The sequence below is a fragment of the Chaetodon auriga genome, chromosome 21, assembly GCF_051107435.1.
Source record: "Chaetodon auriga isolate fChaAug3 chromosome 21, fChaAug3.hap1, whole genome shotgun sequence".
Lineage (NCBI taxonomy): Eukaryota > Metazoa > Chordata > Actinopteri > Chaetodontiformes > Chaetodontidae > Chaetodon > Chaetodon auriga.
Genome location: NC_135094.1, coordinates 7,595,200 through 7,611,890, shown reverse-complemented (window position 1 = coordinate 7,611,890; position 16,691 = coordinate 7,595,200). Strand labels below are relative to the sequence as shown.

General features: G+C 43.1%; 1 protein-coding gene across 1 annotated transcript in view; it reads right to left on the bottom strand.

Annotated features, from left to right (window-relative positions):
* The window catches only part of lmbr1 (limb development membrane protein 1), a 31,099-nt gene extending 14,457 nt beyond the window's left edge, over nucleotides 1-16,642 (bottom strand). The window contains exons 1-9 of the mRNA XM_076761224.1: nucleotides 16,390-16,642; nucleotides 13,091-13,163; nucleotides 11,937-11,976; nucleotides 10,573-10,712; nucleotides 9,179-9,282; nucleotides 2,229-2,355; nucleotides 1,865-1,933; nucleotides 1,649-1,713; nucleotides 1,292-1,364 (exon numbers count right to left, since the gene is read on the bottom strand). Of these exons, the coding sequence (XP_076617339.1) occupies nucleotides 1,292-1,364; nucleotides 1,649-1,713; nucleotides 1,865-1,933; nucleotides 2,229-2,355; nucleotides 9,179-9,282; nucleotides 10,573-10,712; nucleotides 11,937-11,976; nucleotides 13,091-13,163; nucleotides 16,390-16,452 (754 nt within the window). The 5' untranslated portion in view covers nucleotides 16,453-16,642. The remainder of the gene's footprint in view (nucleotides 1-1,291; nucleotides 1,365-1,648; nucleotides 1,714-1,864; nucleotides 1,934-2,228; nucleotides 2,356-9,178; nucleotides 9,283-10,572; nucleotides 10,713-11,936; nucleotides 11,977-13,090; nucleotides 13,164-16,389) is intronic.
* Between the last annotated feature and the right edge of the window lie 49 nt (nucleotides 16,643-16,691).

Sequence of the window (16,691 nt, the reverse complement as noted above, 5' to 3'; positions counted from 1 at the left end):
GTAAATAAACACTGATGCATCAACTGAAGTGGCTCAACAGTCCACATCTACAAACACAAACTGGGTAAGAGCATAATCTGTTGGAGGAGCTGGATGCGGAGCGGACACAGGTGAAGCAAGAAGACAACATTGCTCGCCTCTGGAGTGTGTCCTGTGAACTGTTCCTGAACTGCCGTCTGCTCGGCGCTCTCTGCAGATCAAAGGAACGCAACTCCGGCCCGAGCGCGAGCACGAACGTTGAGTGTGCGCACGTACATACATTACGTGCATAAAAACATCCACGTAAACATCCTCTGTCGCCTCTAATTCCCACCTTTTTAACAGGTAAAAGTGGGCTGCAGCTCGCCCTCTGTGCACACATTAACCACAGGGGTTTTTTTGCCTCACAGAGGAGACCTGTAAAGATCAAACACTGTTGGAGATGATAAGGAACAGATTACAATTATTCTATCAGTTACTTCAAAGCAGGGCAGCGTGGAATGAGCCTTAAGGAACCATACGCATTGGTGGCAGTCTATGGAGGAGGTCGGCGTAGCATTCAAAAACATGCGTTATCAGGGAGCGATCTCCCTTACCTCCCTGGTTTGAAAGGACGCTCGTCCTCTTCATTTACTCGCATCTGTACACTTGGTTGCGTGCTTGAGTTAATATTAAAGTAGGTTTTGGAGTTTGGCCCAAATACTTCCTGCTTTTTGAGATCATTCAATGTCAAAGAAGGAATTTGGGAACACAGGGGGCTGGAACGTGAAAAGGAAATGCAGGCTGTGAAAAAATAACATCGTCATCATCCCGAAACTCTTCAAACTTTTTCTTTGTGCCCGAGTCCAGAACAGCACGAGGCTCCTAGTCTCCTCTCAGAAGTCACCAAAAAGTCGCTTAGCCGAAAGTTCTTGTAAAAGATTTCATTTCCATCCTATTACCCAGGCTGCCATTCTAGGCCTGACATTAAATGAGGCAATCATTTTGCCAGCAGTGACAGAGGCACTGGAGTGTCTTAAATGGATCCTTAAAAACTTCCTAAACATAAAATATGGTCCTTGCCATTGTGGCTGCTTTGCCCTTTAGCAGAAAGTTATGAGAGTAAGACAGCGGTGGGGAAAGGCCAGTGTCGAGTGTGTGTGTGGATTTTTTGCCTCTGTCTGTGGGTATGTGTGTGTGTGTGTGCGTATGCCTGGCTGAATATTCAATGCTAATTGATTCCAGTGTGGCGCGCTCCATCACACCCAATAGGGCAGTCAACCCCTCCCCTCCCCTCCCCTATAATGTGCCAACACGTCTCCCACAGACATACCGTTTAATCTCCTCTGAAGGGCTTCCTCCTGCAAATGGATGCAGTAAATCTGCTCATCCAGGTCCTCCAGGATCTGAAGGGGAGGGAGCAGAGGAGGAAGAGATGAAATGGGTTATAATTAGGCCCAAAGTGGGACTGGAGAGATGGCAGATGGGAGGATGAGTTGGTGATGTATTTGTAGTCCTCTGTCGCTGTTGTAAATGGCCGACTGAGACAGACATCTTTCAGAACGGAGAAGCGAAGTGGCTTCAGATCTGAGTGGAACTGTGCAAGTTCAGTCTTTCACAGAAAACTTCTAGCTTTAAATTTCTACTCACCAAACCATTTACAGAACAACCACAAGTAGCAATTACTTACTGTTGGCTTTACTAGTAACTGGCCCATGACAGTAAACATCCTGGACAAGCCCACAGGAGTGCACACTACGTATGAGACAGAAAGCAGCGTGATCAGCATGACTGTTTGACCACAACAAGGTGCCCGAATCCACATTAGATTGATGCTACTCGAACACCACATCAGCAATGACATTTTGTTTTTTCAGTGTGCATGTGAAAAAGTTCAATGGCTTACTGAGTAAAAGCAGTCCTCCCATCAGAGATATACAGGAGTAGAGGTATGGCAGGTAAAATTCCCAAAGATCTACAGAAAAAAGCACATTCATTTCACAAAATGTAGACTTAAATAGTTCAACGTTTTGGAAAATACACAAGAAATAGCTTCAGTATGCAACTCTGAGTAAAAAAAACAATATTTTTTTACATTTTGATTGTGGAGGGATTAAGACATATTGTGTTTCCAGTTTTCATGCTAAGCTAAGCTAATCAAGCTTCATAGTTAATGCACACACGAGAGCGGTATCAATCTTCCAATCTATTCCTTATAAATACAAGACATTTATAAAGTCCAAGTGAGGCAGAATCCTTTAAAAACGTACCGTAGAGTGACTCCATACTGGCTGCGTCATTGTCAATGAGCGCTGATGCCACCCACACAATGCCCAGGATAAGCAAAGCCAACAGGAAGAGCATCACAAAGGTCTCCAGAATACGCGCCTTAATGCCCTGACAGGAAAAGTACACAAGGAAGAAAGAAGTCTAATTAGAGATTGTTAACATGGTTGGAATCAGTATCATAATCAACATAAGGCATTTCTATCCACATACATCAAAAAACACATTAATCAAGCTGATCTTCATTGCACTGAGCTGGGAGGTGGTATTTCCCACATTTCATATGAGATTTCAGAACACAGATTCGTTTTACAAGACATCTCCTTCCTGCCGCGCTCATATTAAACACCATCATTTCCATTCACAGCACACAAACATGACATAAACGCTCCCACGGACTCCTGCGTAAAACAGCTCTTTTATACACACATATTGTGGTCTATAAAGAGGGTCTAACGGGGGCTGGTGGTTGCAGAGGTGAAATTAAAAAGAGTAGGGAGGGTAGGGGGGGGTGGGGGGGTGCTGCTGTAAGGAGCATGAAGCCTGGCTGGGTCAGCTACTGTCTGCGATCAAGAGCAGGCCTCCCATCTGGGGCCGATTAGGAGCTCCCTTAGCACCACGGTCGTGTCCCAGGCCGCGCAGACGAGAGGGTTTTGGGGTAATTTGGGTTTTCCGGGTCACAAACTGCTGAGTGGTTAATAAAGTCCTCCTCTACCTGTTCACACAGTTTCCATCCCCCCACCCCTGCTGGAGAGCCGAGCTGTCTAGCACTGTAAGATAGATAGGCGTTCTCATACACAAGTCAGGTAGGCTACCAGGCATGGGATAACAAGGGCTCTCTGCTTTTGGAGCACTGCTTAAATTGGGTACATGTGAGCAATTTGTTACCAGCTAACATAATGGCTGTGCGGTTGCTGTTCAGTATTTGCCAACAGGTACATGACGGGGGTCTCTCTTTGAAAGTTCCCCCTGCTAATCAAGTGGCTTTATAGAATGGAAATGGTTTCAATTCTGCAGATTAGATCAGACAAGGCGCAAGTTTTTTCCCAACACAGTTCACGATTGTCATCCGAACCACCTGTCCTTTAGCATTTCCAATCCGACTCACAGTTAAAGCTGTCTTCTCTCCCATGCAACCTAAAATACAAGTAACTCGCTCTTGAGCTCTTTTACTCACACTTTCCTTGCATGTGAGCATTCATGGGTCACAGGTATAACTGGCAAAATGTCTACACGTTATCACCAACCCATTCAGCCAATACTTTCGTAGGCGTTACAGAAATGTAAGCTCATTCTTAGATTCCACTCATTATCAGTGGTCAAAGTCCCCTGTAGCATCCTTTGGCTATCACTGAGCAGTCACTTGCCTCTCGCCTCCTGTTCTGCTCATATTCTGGAGAAGCCTCAGTGAGCGAGTGCAGAATTTTCTAGCACAACAGGGAGGACAGTGGGCAGGGTCTGGAGTGCCCCAGTGTGGCCAAGGTAGACACTGCAGCCACTCGACAGGTAATGTTAGAGGGGGTGAGTGGACCTGACTGAGTCTTTAGTTAGCAGGAACCCACCTTAAAAGATCTAAGTGGTGTATTATGAATAAATATATAACATTAATAGATAGATCACGGTGATGACAAACCTTAAGGGAATCATGCACACATATGTGCCGTTGTGCCCTTAACCAACAATAAATTCACCACTCAATGCAGATCAATACACTAAAAATACAGCCACAAATCTGACGTGGACGTTCAGTTCTGCTGACTGCCTCGTGCACATTCTCCCACACACTCTGAGCTCACTAGATGGAAGCTGCAATCAAGCAAGTCACAGCCCAGCTCAACGGGGCAGTGGGGAAAACTCTCAACACCGCCAAAATTAAAAAAAAAAAAAAAAAGAGGGAGAAAGGGAGAGATGGAGAGCGATAGAGAGACATTAAGAGAACAACAGAGAGAGAGGGAGAGAGTGGTGGAGGAGAGGAGTCAACGTCTGAGCGCATCTCATTCCCCAGAGGTAAGAGAGGTGAGAGAGGAATGCTTTCAGGGACTTCAGCCACGTCCCACACGCGCTCTCTTAAGGATGCATCAGGACAAGCAGAAGCCGAGCAGGACGTGCGTCCGCTCAAGCGCACCAGTCCACCTTAACAAGCTGCCCATGCCATGCTGAAGGTGTATTCCCTTCAGATAGGTCTCTCAATCATTTATAAGACTCAAATCATTACCCATTCAGATCATTTAGGGCAAAGGCAATGCTTGTCACCTCCCTTACTATCATTCCTGCCTCGCTGGAAGAACAATCCACCGTGTCAGACATGATTTGAGTGTGCAAGAGAAAGAGGACGCCGAGCTGTGAGCGCAAATTAGTTTCACTCATCCATCCACATGCATGACATTGCACACTGAAAGTTACGTCTAGCGTTAGCAATTCTTGCAAGGGCAAAACTAAGTCCTTTGTTCCTCGTCTCAAAGGTAAGGGAGGGCAAATGTGTACAAAAAAACATGGTACAAAAATAGGAAAATCCAACTACGCTATCATCACTGATCAAAGATAAAACTGTCAACTGGTGAAGGAAGGGAGGAAAAAAAAAAAAGACCTGCGCCTTGGCATCCAGAGCGCCCGCTGAAAGTTTCTATTCTTGCCATTCTAAATGTGTAACTACCTCTAAATATAGCAGCTCTGAAATATTCAGCATCCCCTGATCCTCACACCGACATCGAGTGAGGGGCTGGTTAACTGCAGCTATGCTCGAACAAGACTGGAGAGACTTCCAAGAAATGCGTGTAGTGGCCAGAGAGGAAAGTAACCGCTTCATATGCAGTCCCAAACAAACATGCATCACTTCACGTACACACAGACAGACACACGCGCATGACCGGCCAAGTAAATCAACCTCCAAATCCACCCAATTACACACAACCGCAGAGGGCCTGGAAACAGTTCACAAGCTTTTTTTTTTTTTGCCTAGCTCGTGCTGCAGAGGAACGAAACCACAATCTGCCACTGTCTTTGATGTAGTGGTTCAGGCTGACGAATCCAGCAGAGAGTTCACCTCTGGAAGTTGAATGCCACTGTGCAACGCTGGACAAGTGTGAGAGATGATACTCGGGAAGGTGCAGGGCTGTGCTGGATGTTGGAAGGAGGGGGGGATGAGAGCGTGAAAGAAATCAGACAAAGGAAGAGAGTTCGGTGGCGCAGGAGCTTCCTAGTTGCCACCATCAATCCTTAGCAGGTCAGCAGGCGGTGGCAGAGATCATCCCGCAGACCATCCTTCTGCTCACTGTCAGGGGCGTGTGGAACAAGGGCCAAGAGTGTAATAAGTGAGGAGGGGGCAGGGTCCCTTTTTTTTTTTTTTTTTGCTCCCCAGCAAAAAGGACTGCCCTCTTTGCTAAAGATATGCCAGATGCCCAGAGACCTTATTAGTGTATCCTTCAACCAGCCGGCCGCAGCGCAGTGACCGTGTCAGAGACAGAAAGCAGAGGAGGGACACTCCCCTGTAAAGCTGCACAATGAACTTCTAAAGACTCTCCATAAGACTTCTTAATAAATGACACGAGAGCATGGAAAATGATCAGCATCACATCGTATTGTTCAAACCGTGGAGGGAGGCGGGGGGGGGGGGGGGGGGGGGGGGGGGGGGGGGGTTGGCAAGGAAAAGAAAACATTGGCAAAGTTCAGTATCTTGGTTTTCAGGAAGCGTCTTAAAACTCCTGTCTCCCCGCTGCTTTCATGGCTTATTCACCAAAAGAGTCAGAAAAGAGAAGAATTTAAATGGAGGAAGCAGCTTCAGTACTTTCTGATGTTTGCCAACTTTTATTTGACATCCTACAGTGACGGCAGCTTGTTCTGATTACAGAGAGGTGTCAGACTGATGAGTCTTCAAAGAAGAAAAGACTGTATCCTGCGTTTAACGTCAAGCAAGACGTTAGGACCAAGTGCACCTCGTAGCCTATCGGCGTCTACTCTGCCCTCCTCAAAGCTGCACGAACGGGCTGACATCTTGCTTTAAAAGAGCGAAAACTGCTAAAAACCTGGCGGAGAAATCAGCAAAGCGTCAGAACTTATCACTTAGTTCAGACAAACTGAGTCACGAGAGGAAGAAGGGGGGGAAAAAAAAAATCCCGACCAACTCGCTTGTTCGTTTTGAAATTCCCAGCGCGAACTAATATGTTGCCATGGTAACGAACATTGTAACCGGCAGCTTTGGGGAGACATCGTGACCTTAAAGGAAGGTATGTAAACACCACTTTATATTCTCCGGCTGGCCCTGCCCGTAAGAAGGCCTGGGAAAAATGTCTGCATGTGCAGGAGATTTGAAATAAATATCCAAGCCCCCATTGTGGAGCTCCAACAAAGAGGAGTATCTTAGTAACACCACGCGGGTTTGCTCGGCGAGACGCCCCCCGCCCCCCCCCCCAGCCTCCCCCCCAGCCTCCCCCCACCTCTGCTCCTCTCCCTCCACAATAAACACACTTCTCATCATTGGCGGGTTAGGGCTTAGGATGAGATTGATGAGGAGTTTCTTTAACTACCAGATGAAACCTGTTGGCCCTTTGCTGGGTCAGTCAGGGGGTCAGACTCGTTCCAACTCGTTTCAGGATCAAACACATTTCAATACTGTGGGGAAGCCCAAAAGACTATTCACTGCAGCGCGTACTTCACACAATTACATATCATTTCTTGATGCAAAAACCTAAAGTATTAACAACTTTTCATTATACTAAATGTCCAATAATCGTCAGTACAGGCTGCGGCACTGGATGCATATTTTCTAGCATCTGAGTTAAGAAAATAAGATTAGACCACGCTTGAAATAGACCAGGAAGTTGTAATTGTCAGAAGTTTTTTTTTTTTTTTTTAACTTTTCTCCAGTTGCTTTTGAGTAAATATATCTTCCAGATATCATACTCTTCATGTGTAGCTGTTAAGCCGGCTCGATATAAATAGAAGTCTGAACAAAGGCTGGTGCTGATGTCTTCACAGTCTTTGTCAGAACGCGCTGATCATCTCAATAAGGACGATAAGGACGGCTGCCATCATTATAATGCCATCTACTGGTGGTGTGGAGACAACTATAAGAGATAAGTGAAAGGAATGCTATTTTTAGCTTCGTAAAGCCTGGATTTTTATCTTTCCCAATGCACTAAAAACACCCAAATAATACACAGTGCTTCATTTTAGTGTACTTCTTTGTGTGCGCAAATACACCATGGTACAGAGGCTTCTAAAACATGATCAGAACCAAACAACCTGAACTACACAACGGCCTTTAACGGCCTCAGTGATGCAGCTCTTATGCAAAAGATTTGAGAGCGCAGCAGTAAAGTGGGAGACATTTTACAGCGGCAAATAAAAGCTAGATCATAACATCTGACATCAAGACCCTAAGTCGCTCTGATTCATCCACAATTTGGACAATTTGTTAAACTATTAATCACTCAGGTGACAGAGCCTCTGAAGAGCTGAACAGTTAACATTCAAAAAAAACATCCACATTTCCATCTTTATTCTGGTGGCGTCTTTTAGTACATCGTCAAACGTAAACACAGCCACATGAAAAGGCTGACTTACAACGTTAGTAGTGAAATTCATCATTCACTTCATTTCCGCAGTCAAAAGGAGCTCGCAGTGCCATAACATTAGCCCAGGAGGTTAAAATGCCACATAAAACCTTATGACATTGCGGTCTAATGCTGTTATTGGGGAAAGGGATAACATCACATTATAAAAACCGGGATCTGTGTTCTACATTCCTCTTGCTGTTGGCCGCATGATCGACTCTGCAGGCAGTTTTTTTTTTAATTTTGCTTTTGGTTGATTTTTTTTTATATAGGTGAAGCGGTGAGTGTCACCTCCACCCCTTCCATAGCGTACACACAATATAGACCTGGAAGTGCAGCTCAACACTGAACAGTGCTTCCTCTCAGCAAATTTATGGATGATCGGTAGCAAGAAACAGTCTTGCTGAAATGAAAAAGAACAAAAAAGGAGGAACGTGAAAGAGGCCCTCGTCCTGCTTCCTACACATCAGGGCCTGCCCTCCGCCGAAGAAATCCAACCGAAACAAATTAGTGGGCTGAGGAAGAAAAGGACTGGCTATACACTACAGTACAGACTAATTTTTATGTGCTTTTGCCAGGAGGGACATAAACCAGAGAAGTTTCAAACTGTGACACAGGATAGAGGTGTATTAAAAGTAAATCTTTCCCCCTCCATTTTGCGAGGCTCTATTGTGCTGTCATGTTGCTGCGACTTTATGGACTTTTGGAACACGAGCCCCCAGCCTCTTTTTTTGGGGGGTAATCAATTAAACGAGGAAGTTCGCTGAGCCTTACAACTCGATTATTAGCCTGTCCTTTTGAAGTTTTATTTTAGGGGGCTGGGGAGGGGGTGACAAGGAATCAGGCTTTAAATCAGTGGGGCCGATGCAGCAGTGTTGAAGCGTTTGCAGCCTATGGCCTTATTGGAAGGGTTTGTCAGGATGTGGCGCTGGGCAAAGTCCAGATTCAGACTTTCATGGTTAATGAGCTTTCCGCGGTGGCAGTTACAGTCAGTGGCGTGAGTCACGGAGAGGGCAAGGACTAGGCACCTGCTGCTGCTTTGGCTGTTAAGAGGGAACCCCTTGCGTGGACAGCAAAGCATACAAATACATCAACACAAAAGAGAGGAAATGGACAGGGTTCCACCTTTTCCAGTTCAGAGTTTTTTCAGTTTTCACCTGTGACTCATGACTAATAAATCAGTCAAGTATCAGTGACACAAAAGTGAATTTCCAGGATTTTTCAAGTTCGAAGCCCAGCAGAGCGTCAGACTCATTTTCCCCAAGCTGACGCAGCCATCTTTTTTTTATGAAAGCCGGTATCCTAATGTAACACATGAAGACAATAAAGGAAAATGAAAACTATGCATATAAATTCTACGACAAACATTATGGACAATGTACCTTTTTCGACCCCGCAAATCCCTCAGACTCCAGGAAGAAATAAGCGAAGGGCATCAGGACAAAGAGGCAGAGGTTGGAGAAGAGTGACACCAGGTTCCACAGACCTGCACAAACCAAACATATCAGCGTACACTCATGGTTGTATGAAAAACAATGTTATAAATCAGCCGGTGGTAACTTTAATGTGAGAAATGGACTCCACAAACAGGTTTCTCCAGAATTTTGAGAGCTTTCCCCTGAATATTAAGTATTAGTTGTGAGGCGGGGTGCCAGCACAGGGTTTTATCTGGCCAGTGTCTCACTGCGGTCTCTTTGTCATGGACTCTAATGCCCCCTGGTGGCTGTTGCTGCACCCAACAGCCTTATCAACACTGACTGGAGTGTCTTCATGCCTGACATAAAGTGATCTGATATATAGACCTTACATCTAAAATAGTTTGATTGTAAATGAAGTAAAAGAAACGGGTGTATTCCATCAGTCTGCAGCTGCCACTCATTGTTACACATTTCTACATATTACTCTTCACAAACCTACAGTCAAATAATATTACAACATTTTCAACCGTGCATTCCAGTTTTGTGGTAGAATAGTTTGTCCTCAGAGAAACAAGTTTGGCCCAAAAACGTCTCGATGAAGCTCTCAACACTCTTATGAGCAACGTTTCTTTTTTTTTTAAAGTTTGATCATAAACAGTGGGGACAGCAACAAAGAGAGGATCACGCTGGAAACCTCAATAGATGGTGTCAGTTCTTAAAAATAAGAGCAAAAATGCTGCATTCAACCAAGAATTAAACAAGATGAGACACTTTAAACTGACATCCAGTCAGTTTAAAGTGTCTGCAGTTTGCACACGCCAGTCTATTAATACACCCCTTTAATCCAGTTTGTGCTTTAAGTAGTTTTTAAGTAAAACCAAAAGCTCTAAACCGCAACAATGCCTCTATGCTCCTTTTATTGGAATAACTCTTCTTATGTTTGTGTGAAGGAGTGTTACAGCACAAACTGAAACTGGATTCAAACAAATTATCTCTGATTTGAGTTTTATTGTCGTAGCTGTTAAAGACCAAAACAAAACCTTATACTGAATTAGGAGCACACATGCTAATTTCAAAGTAAACTGGACAAGAATTCCTTTATCGAGAAACTGTTTGACAAAATGCTTCGAATTAAAACTCAACAATCATATTTCTTGAAGGATTCATTTTTATTTTATCACTTTTTAAAATAAATGATCAAACCTAACAGTTACTGGCAGCCCTCTGCAATCTGCACAGCACGCTAACCAACGCATCTCATCCCAAATATGTTAGAGGATATTTACTTTGAAGAGCAGACAGAGAGAGAAACACAGACCATTAAATACAAACACATGTGATTTGTGGGATCTACTGACCGTGAATGAGGGAGCCATTGAGCCACTGGATGTAATAGTTTTTGGGGAAGGAGAGGAGGATCTCATTACTAATGATTGAGAAAGGCAGTAGGAAGACGGCACCACCCGACACTGCCAGGGTGAAGGTGCACAAGTACAATCTGCAAATGGAATCACACACACAAACACACACAGACAAAGACACACACACACACACACACACACACACACACACACACACACACACACCAGTGTTAGGACTAATCTAGATAAAAACACAGGCATGCAGAAGACGACAAGGTAATAACACATTTCTGTTTCAAGTCAGATTATATGTGACATGCAATTACTTGGTTACTTGAAGATTCATTTTGGATCACATGTTGTATTATAGGCGTCACTTGGTTTACAGTGTTACAAGAATCAAAAGTAAAAGCGAGTGAGCAATTCACTTATTTAGAGAAAGCGACCACTTGTCAGTCTATGCTCTCCATCGTCCTTCTGCTCCTCAGTTTAATCCAACCCAAGAACAAAAGACACGGGCCGGCTGTGTTTCTGCAATTTGTCGAGATTCAGAGGCCGCGGGTCTCCAGATTGGACCCAGGGGAGGGACCATATGCTCAGTGGTCCTCAGTAGGCCGGCACAAAGTCCCCACTTCACCATATCACTGAAGGATCTCATTAACTGAAATGCTTTCCATTATTTATGCTGGACCCTTAGGTACCATTTTGCTTAGCTGGACTTAAACATGCAGGATGCGTGTGGCAACAACAGACACCCTGGTGTGTGATGTGTACTGTAATCCTAAACTGAGTGATACGTGAGACTCGCCACCACAGCTCTAGATAATGGCACAACAAGAGTGGTAGGCGGCGAATTAGTACAATGCTTCGTTAAATTTAGGTAATTAGTTATTAGTAGTAAGGCTGCGACTAATGGCTACTTTCATTATTGATTAATCTGCCAATTATTTTCTAGTTGAAGACATGTATTGTTATGGTGTAAGGATTGCCCAAGATGACTTCAAATATCTTTTTTTGTCTAACCAACACTCAAAAGCCCAAAGACATTAACCTCACTGTGATATAAATTTGTTGTCTTTGCTGTAAAACCTGACTTACATCATTTATCGATTATAAAATAGCAGTCAGTTGATCACCTAATCATTTTAGCTGTGAGCTCCTCAATCAGCAGACTAACTTTCATGGCCTGTATTTGTTCACTTCCATCCATTCTAATAAAACAAAGCTTTGATTACTAGTTCCTCAATGACTAATAAATAACTAGTTACCCTTAAAAGTGACTTCACTCTACATTGCTTGTCACAGTTTCTAAAACAAATTGTTCTAAAGAAGTAGAATTGACTGAAATCAGCTTTACTCACGATATTCTATTGACAACAGCATCTTCATCCTCATGGTCATCTATAAAGGAAACCAAAGCACTTCAGTCACAAGGTGGCTCGAGTGTGACCTTTTCAGCTGCGTAAGGTCCACACTTCATTCATCACATCTTACTTCAACCAGTACCTAGAAGAACACAGCCTGGAATTTTTTTTTTTTTTTTAATTCTGGACATATGGTTGTTGAAGTCATGTCAAATATTTTCCCACCCATATCGACTGATACCAACATGAATTACTGTAAGAGTGTTAGTGCAAAACAGGAGCAAAACAGTTCGACATTCCAATGTTGAGGCAACTTTAAGGCGGATTATTTATGTCCATGCATCCATAAATGCTCCAAAAACAATGTAAACCATGCTACTTTCATTCCATTGTGAGTAAAAATAATAGGCTGTCAGACCTCGAGGTGTGAGGAAGAGAGCAGCCTAGATTTCTACTGTACAAAACTCCAGGAGGGATTTCTGCTGCAAAGTGGTCTACTTTCAAAATGAGACAAGGGAAGCCTAGATGACCTGGACATACTAAATTTGTCCCGGAAAAATGGGATACAGTTCATAATGTCTGCCTGTGCCTTTCGTCTCCGTTCTCTCCTTCATAACTCGGTCAGATTCTGACATCTTCAGTCACGTCTGCCTGCTGTGGCTCAAATGCTGCGTCAGAGATGAACGAAACATATCCTTCTGTTTGAAGAAGGATGAAATTCAGACTTTCCTTGAGCCTCCGCTGTTTGAATATCACTCGACAGGACAGGTTATGTCACTAGCTTGTCCTCGTTACTGGCAGGTTATAATGTGGCCAATTGTATTCATTTTGCCACTGCCCTAAAAGCAATTTGGGGTGGATACAGTTTACACGGAGCTGACAGTTGCAGATTACTCTACAGGGTGTGGTCTCTTAAGCACCTAAAACCTTCCCGGCCATGACTTCCTTTCAGTCGAAACACAATGAAGGCCTCTGTTTGTGAGCAAACACAGCATAACCAGAAGGACAGACTAACTTCTACTGTTTGCTGTGAAAATGGGTCCATCATGGGCACATTTCTCCTGCGTAAGCGTTACGGATGCTTTAAAAGCAGTCGCATGCTGATCTCCGCTCTCACGGAGCGAGCGTTCATATTTTCCACAAACACTTACCAGTCTTCCTCTTGTATCTTGTTATGATGAAGTAGGACACAATGTAGAGGACTGCAAACAGGAGGAAGCAAATCTGAAATGACAACATAAGAATCTTAGTGAAGGATTTACTCTGACTGTAGATGAATCAGCACATTATAGCCACAACAAGCAGCTATCGACGGGACGCCCAGCAGACTTCCAACTTAGATCATCCATTTCCTGTTATTCTATGTCCCATTCTAGACTATGGGAATAAACTTTACTAAATATTTTATAATCCTGACAATATCATACTACAGATAAAATGTAGTAAGATTAAATATTAAAGGCTGAAAGACTTCAGTGTAGCCTCAGTAATTACCCATTACCAGCCGTCTAAAATGAATGGTAATCCATGGAATTGTTTAAATGTTGTACATTTAATGCATTTTCTGGAGAGAGACAGGAAGAGCAGGTGGAATATATTACCTGATTACTTGGTACTTGAACAGTTTGCAAATACAAATGTTCACTTTGTAAAAATAACTGTGCATTTGGTTTAGGCCTGTTAAAGTTTGCAGAATAAGGAAATGAAATTATTCCCACCCTACTATTTCACAAATCATTAGCTTCTAAGCAGCATAGTTGAACATGACCCAGTTATTTGATCATAAAGAACAAAAGTAAGCAATGCATCACTGTTTTCCAATGTCTGACAATACTAATTAGGCCACTGCTGAATGCAAAGTGGTACAGAAATTATGCAATGCAATGCATTGAATTTATAAGGTAAGCGCGACCTCAAAACAAGCTGGATGATCTTACAGAAAGATCACATTCCACATTCCCCCTTCTACTGTGACAGTGGCCGGCACGTAACTAATGTTAGAAGCTCCCACTTCAGCACTTTGCACCCTGTCAACATTGCACAACTCATCATGGCCTAGCTGGGATTATAAGATGAGTCAGCCAGACACCAGGCAGACCGTGCACATTTCAGACAGACAGACTGATATAGAGAAAAAATCCAACACCCCCGCAGTCAATCTGGGGGGTACACGGTGTTATATGACAGCTGCAGCAAAAACAGTTTTTTCTTATCAACTGTAGTCTCCTTCCAAGTGAAAGACAGCTGATATATTTACAAGCTGCAAAACTCTGTGGTGACAGTGGCTCAAGCAAAACCATGTCCACAAAGGGGATCACCCAGAATAACACAACCAGGTGCACAGAGCTGATAAACTGGCACAGACCCTAAGACACAACAGTTTGGGAAGAGATAACGACAAGCTGACCAGTTAACTCCACTGCCACCAGCAAAGTTGTTACTCTGTTTTGCCTCAAAATATACGGTGTAAAACTGTAAGCAATGGAAAAGGAGCAGGTAATAACAAATCAAGCTTCTCAAAGGCACTTTGCAAGCATCACCAAACAAGTTAGGAACAGTATTTCACACCTTTATGAAATATGAACTCAAGCTGCAGGTGAGGGACAGTAATTGTAATTTTTGTGCCAGAGGATCCTGTCACTCCTCCAAGGGGATGAGCTGATCAGCACGTCTTCATGCACGACAGTAATGTTGTTATTAGTGGTGGACTGGTGGTTTCAAATGGGTGAACAAGCAACATGGGTTCATACAGTATGAGGCATTATAAGTACTTAAAGAAAAGAAAGTATAAGGAAACATGCATGAAACTGTGGATAAGGTGATTAACATGATGTTGTAAAGTCTGTTGTTCAGGTCGCCACATGAAAGCCTGATAATGATGTTAGAGCCACTTGGTAGTAACAGTGGAAAATGTAATTACTGACCAAATCGCATGTACATTAGTGACACATCTTCCTGTGTTAGACTGATTGCTCAGGGTAACATGATTTTCTGTGCATTCTTCAGTAATTATTTACAGTAGTTGGCGATTGCGGAAGAAACCGTTTCCCACACTTAGGGTCTGATAAGAGCGCACCACCATGTCAATGTGTCATGTTTATGAACGTGAAACTTAGCCCAGAGTAACCTTGGCTGCAAAATAAGCACACACAACAATAAATATCATTTGATGCCTGTAGATATCCACCCATTAGCTGACTCTCCACGGACATTAAGGTTAAATGATATATTGCATAATCATGCAAAGGGATCTTAGATGAGAATGTTGATATGGGATACTGAGACGACACTCTGGACAAAATGCAAAAGCTAAAGCCGAGATATTCATCTTGCCTGCCGGTGAGACATTTGATAGTTTCTATATTTTCGAAGTGTCTATCAGGGATTATCAAGAAGACCAACTCCAGACAAAGTGTCCTCTCTTGAACTTTCTAAAGAAGTCTGGCTGGACATCAAGGCACTTTAAAAAACTGCGTGATTCAAGCAAAGGAGGATCATGAGCAACATCAATTTTCACGGCATCAACAAGAGTCAGTTGTGTTTATTTTTTGTCATGCTCTTCCAAGAGGCCAGCCCACAAGGACTTACTGTGTAAGACACCAAAACTAAACGGTGCAGCTGGGAAACAAGACAAAAAAACAAACCTCATACATGTAATAGCGCACTGCTAACAAAGAACTTTGTCTACTGTCACAAGCTGTCATAAAACAGGGTTCCCTTCCTAAAAACTCAAGTTTTACAATCATCCAACCAGAAAAACCCATGAGAAATTAAGGACATTTTACCAAAAAGCATAAACCTTAAAAGACAATAATACATGAGACATTATGATTTTAAATTAGTTCTGCACCAAACATAAACAAACCATCCTTCCTTATTGAAACTATTTCCGCTGAGCAGCACGAATATTACAAAGCACCTTAACATGTTTTGGAAGATATAAGATAAAGACAACATAAAAACAAAGACTTCATCTCACTAATTCAAAGATATTGAATTAGTGATGTGTCCTAGTCCTAAATTAAGAGGGACACTGAATTAGTAAGGGCTGGGACATTTTGTCCATGGCCCAGTTAAAGACCTTCCTCATGAACGGCAGTCATGGTTAATACAGATCTGTACCAATACCACCGATCAATGCCTTAGCTAAGTCATACCGCTGTTATCAACAAACGTTAGTTATCGTTAGCTAACGTTACCATAAGCTAACTTTAACTAGCGCGTTCACTCACTGTTTTAAAATTAAACAAGGATAAGCAATAACTATACAGGATATAAAATGAGATATTTTTCGGCTGCTCCTTAAACTGAACTATTGTTATGGATCTTAATAAATTCTGCCTTGTCAAAGTGACAGATGAAGCTAACGTTAGCTACCGTTAACGTCACTGTGCAGTAGAGGACGTTGTTAGCCTGCTAGCCTGGACTAGCCGCTCCGTACGTTACTTACGATGTACTCTCGAACTTGGCTGTGGAAATTCTGCTCTCTGATAGTAACATCGTCTTCTTCCATTCTTCATATTGCAAATACAGAAAAAGCTACAGACTCACTACATGCTAGCTCGTACAACTGGCAACAGCAGGATCAACTCTTGCGACTTTGCTCCTCTGCAAATACAGCCCAGTCTGGTTAAAAGACAGTTTACATCGAAGGAAAAGCGCTCTGTGCTATAAAAAAAAGAAAAAAAAAAAAAAGCCGCCCCAAAATAAAGTACGTCATCACTACGCGACAGCTCCTCGGTCTGCCCTGGA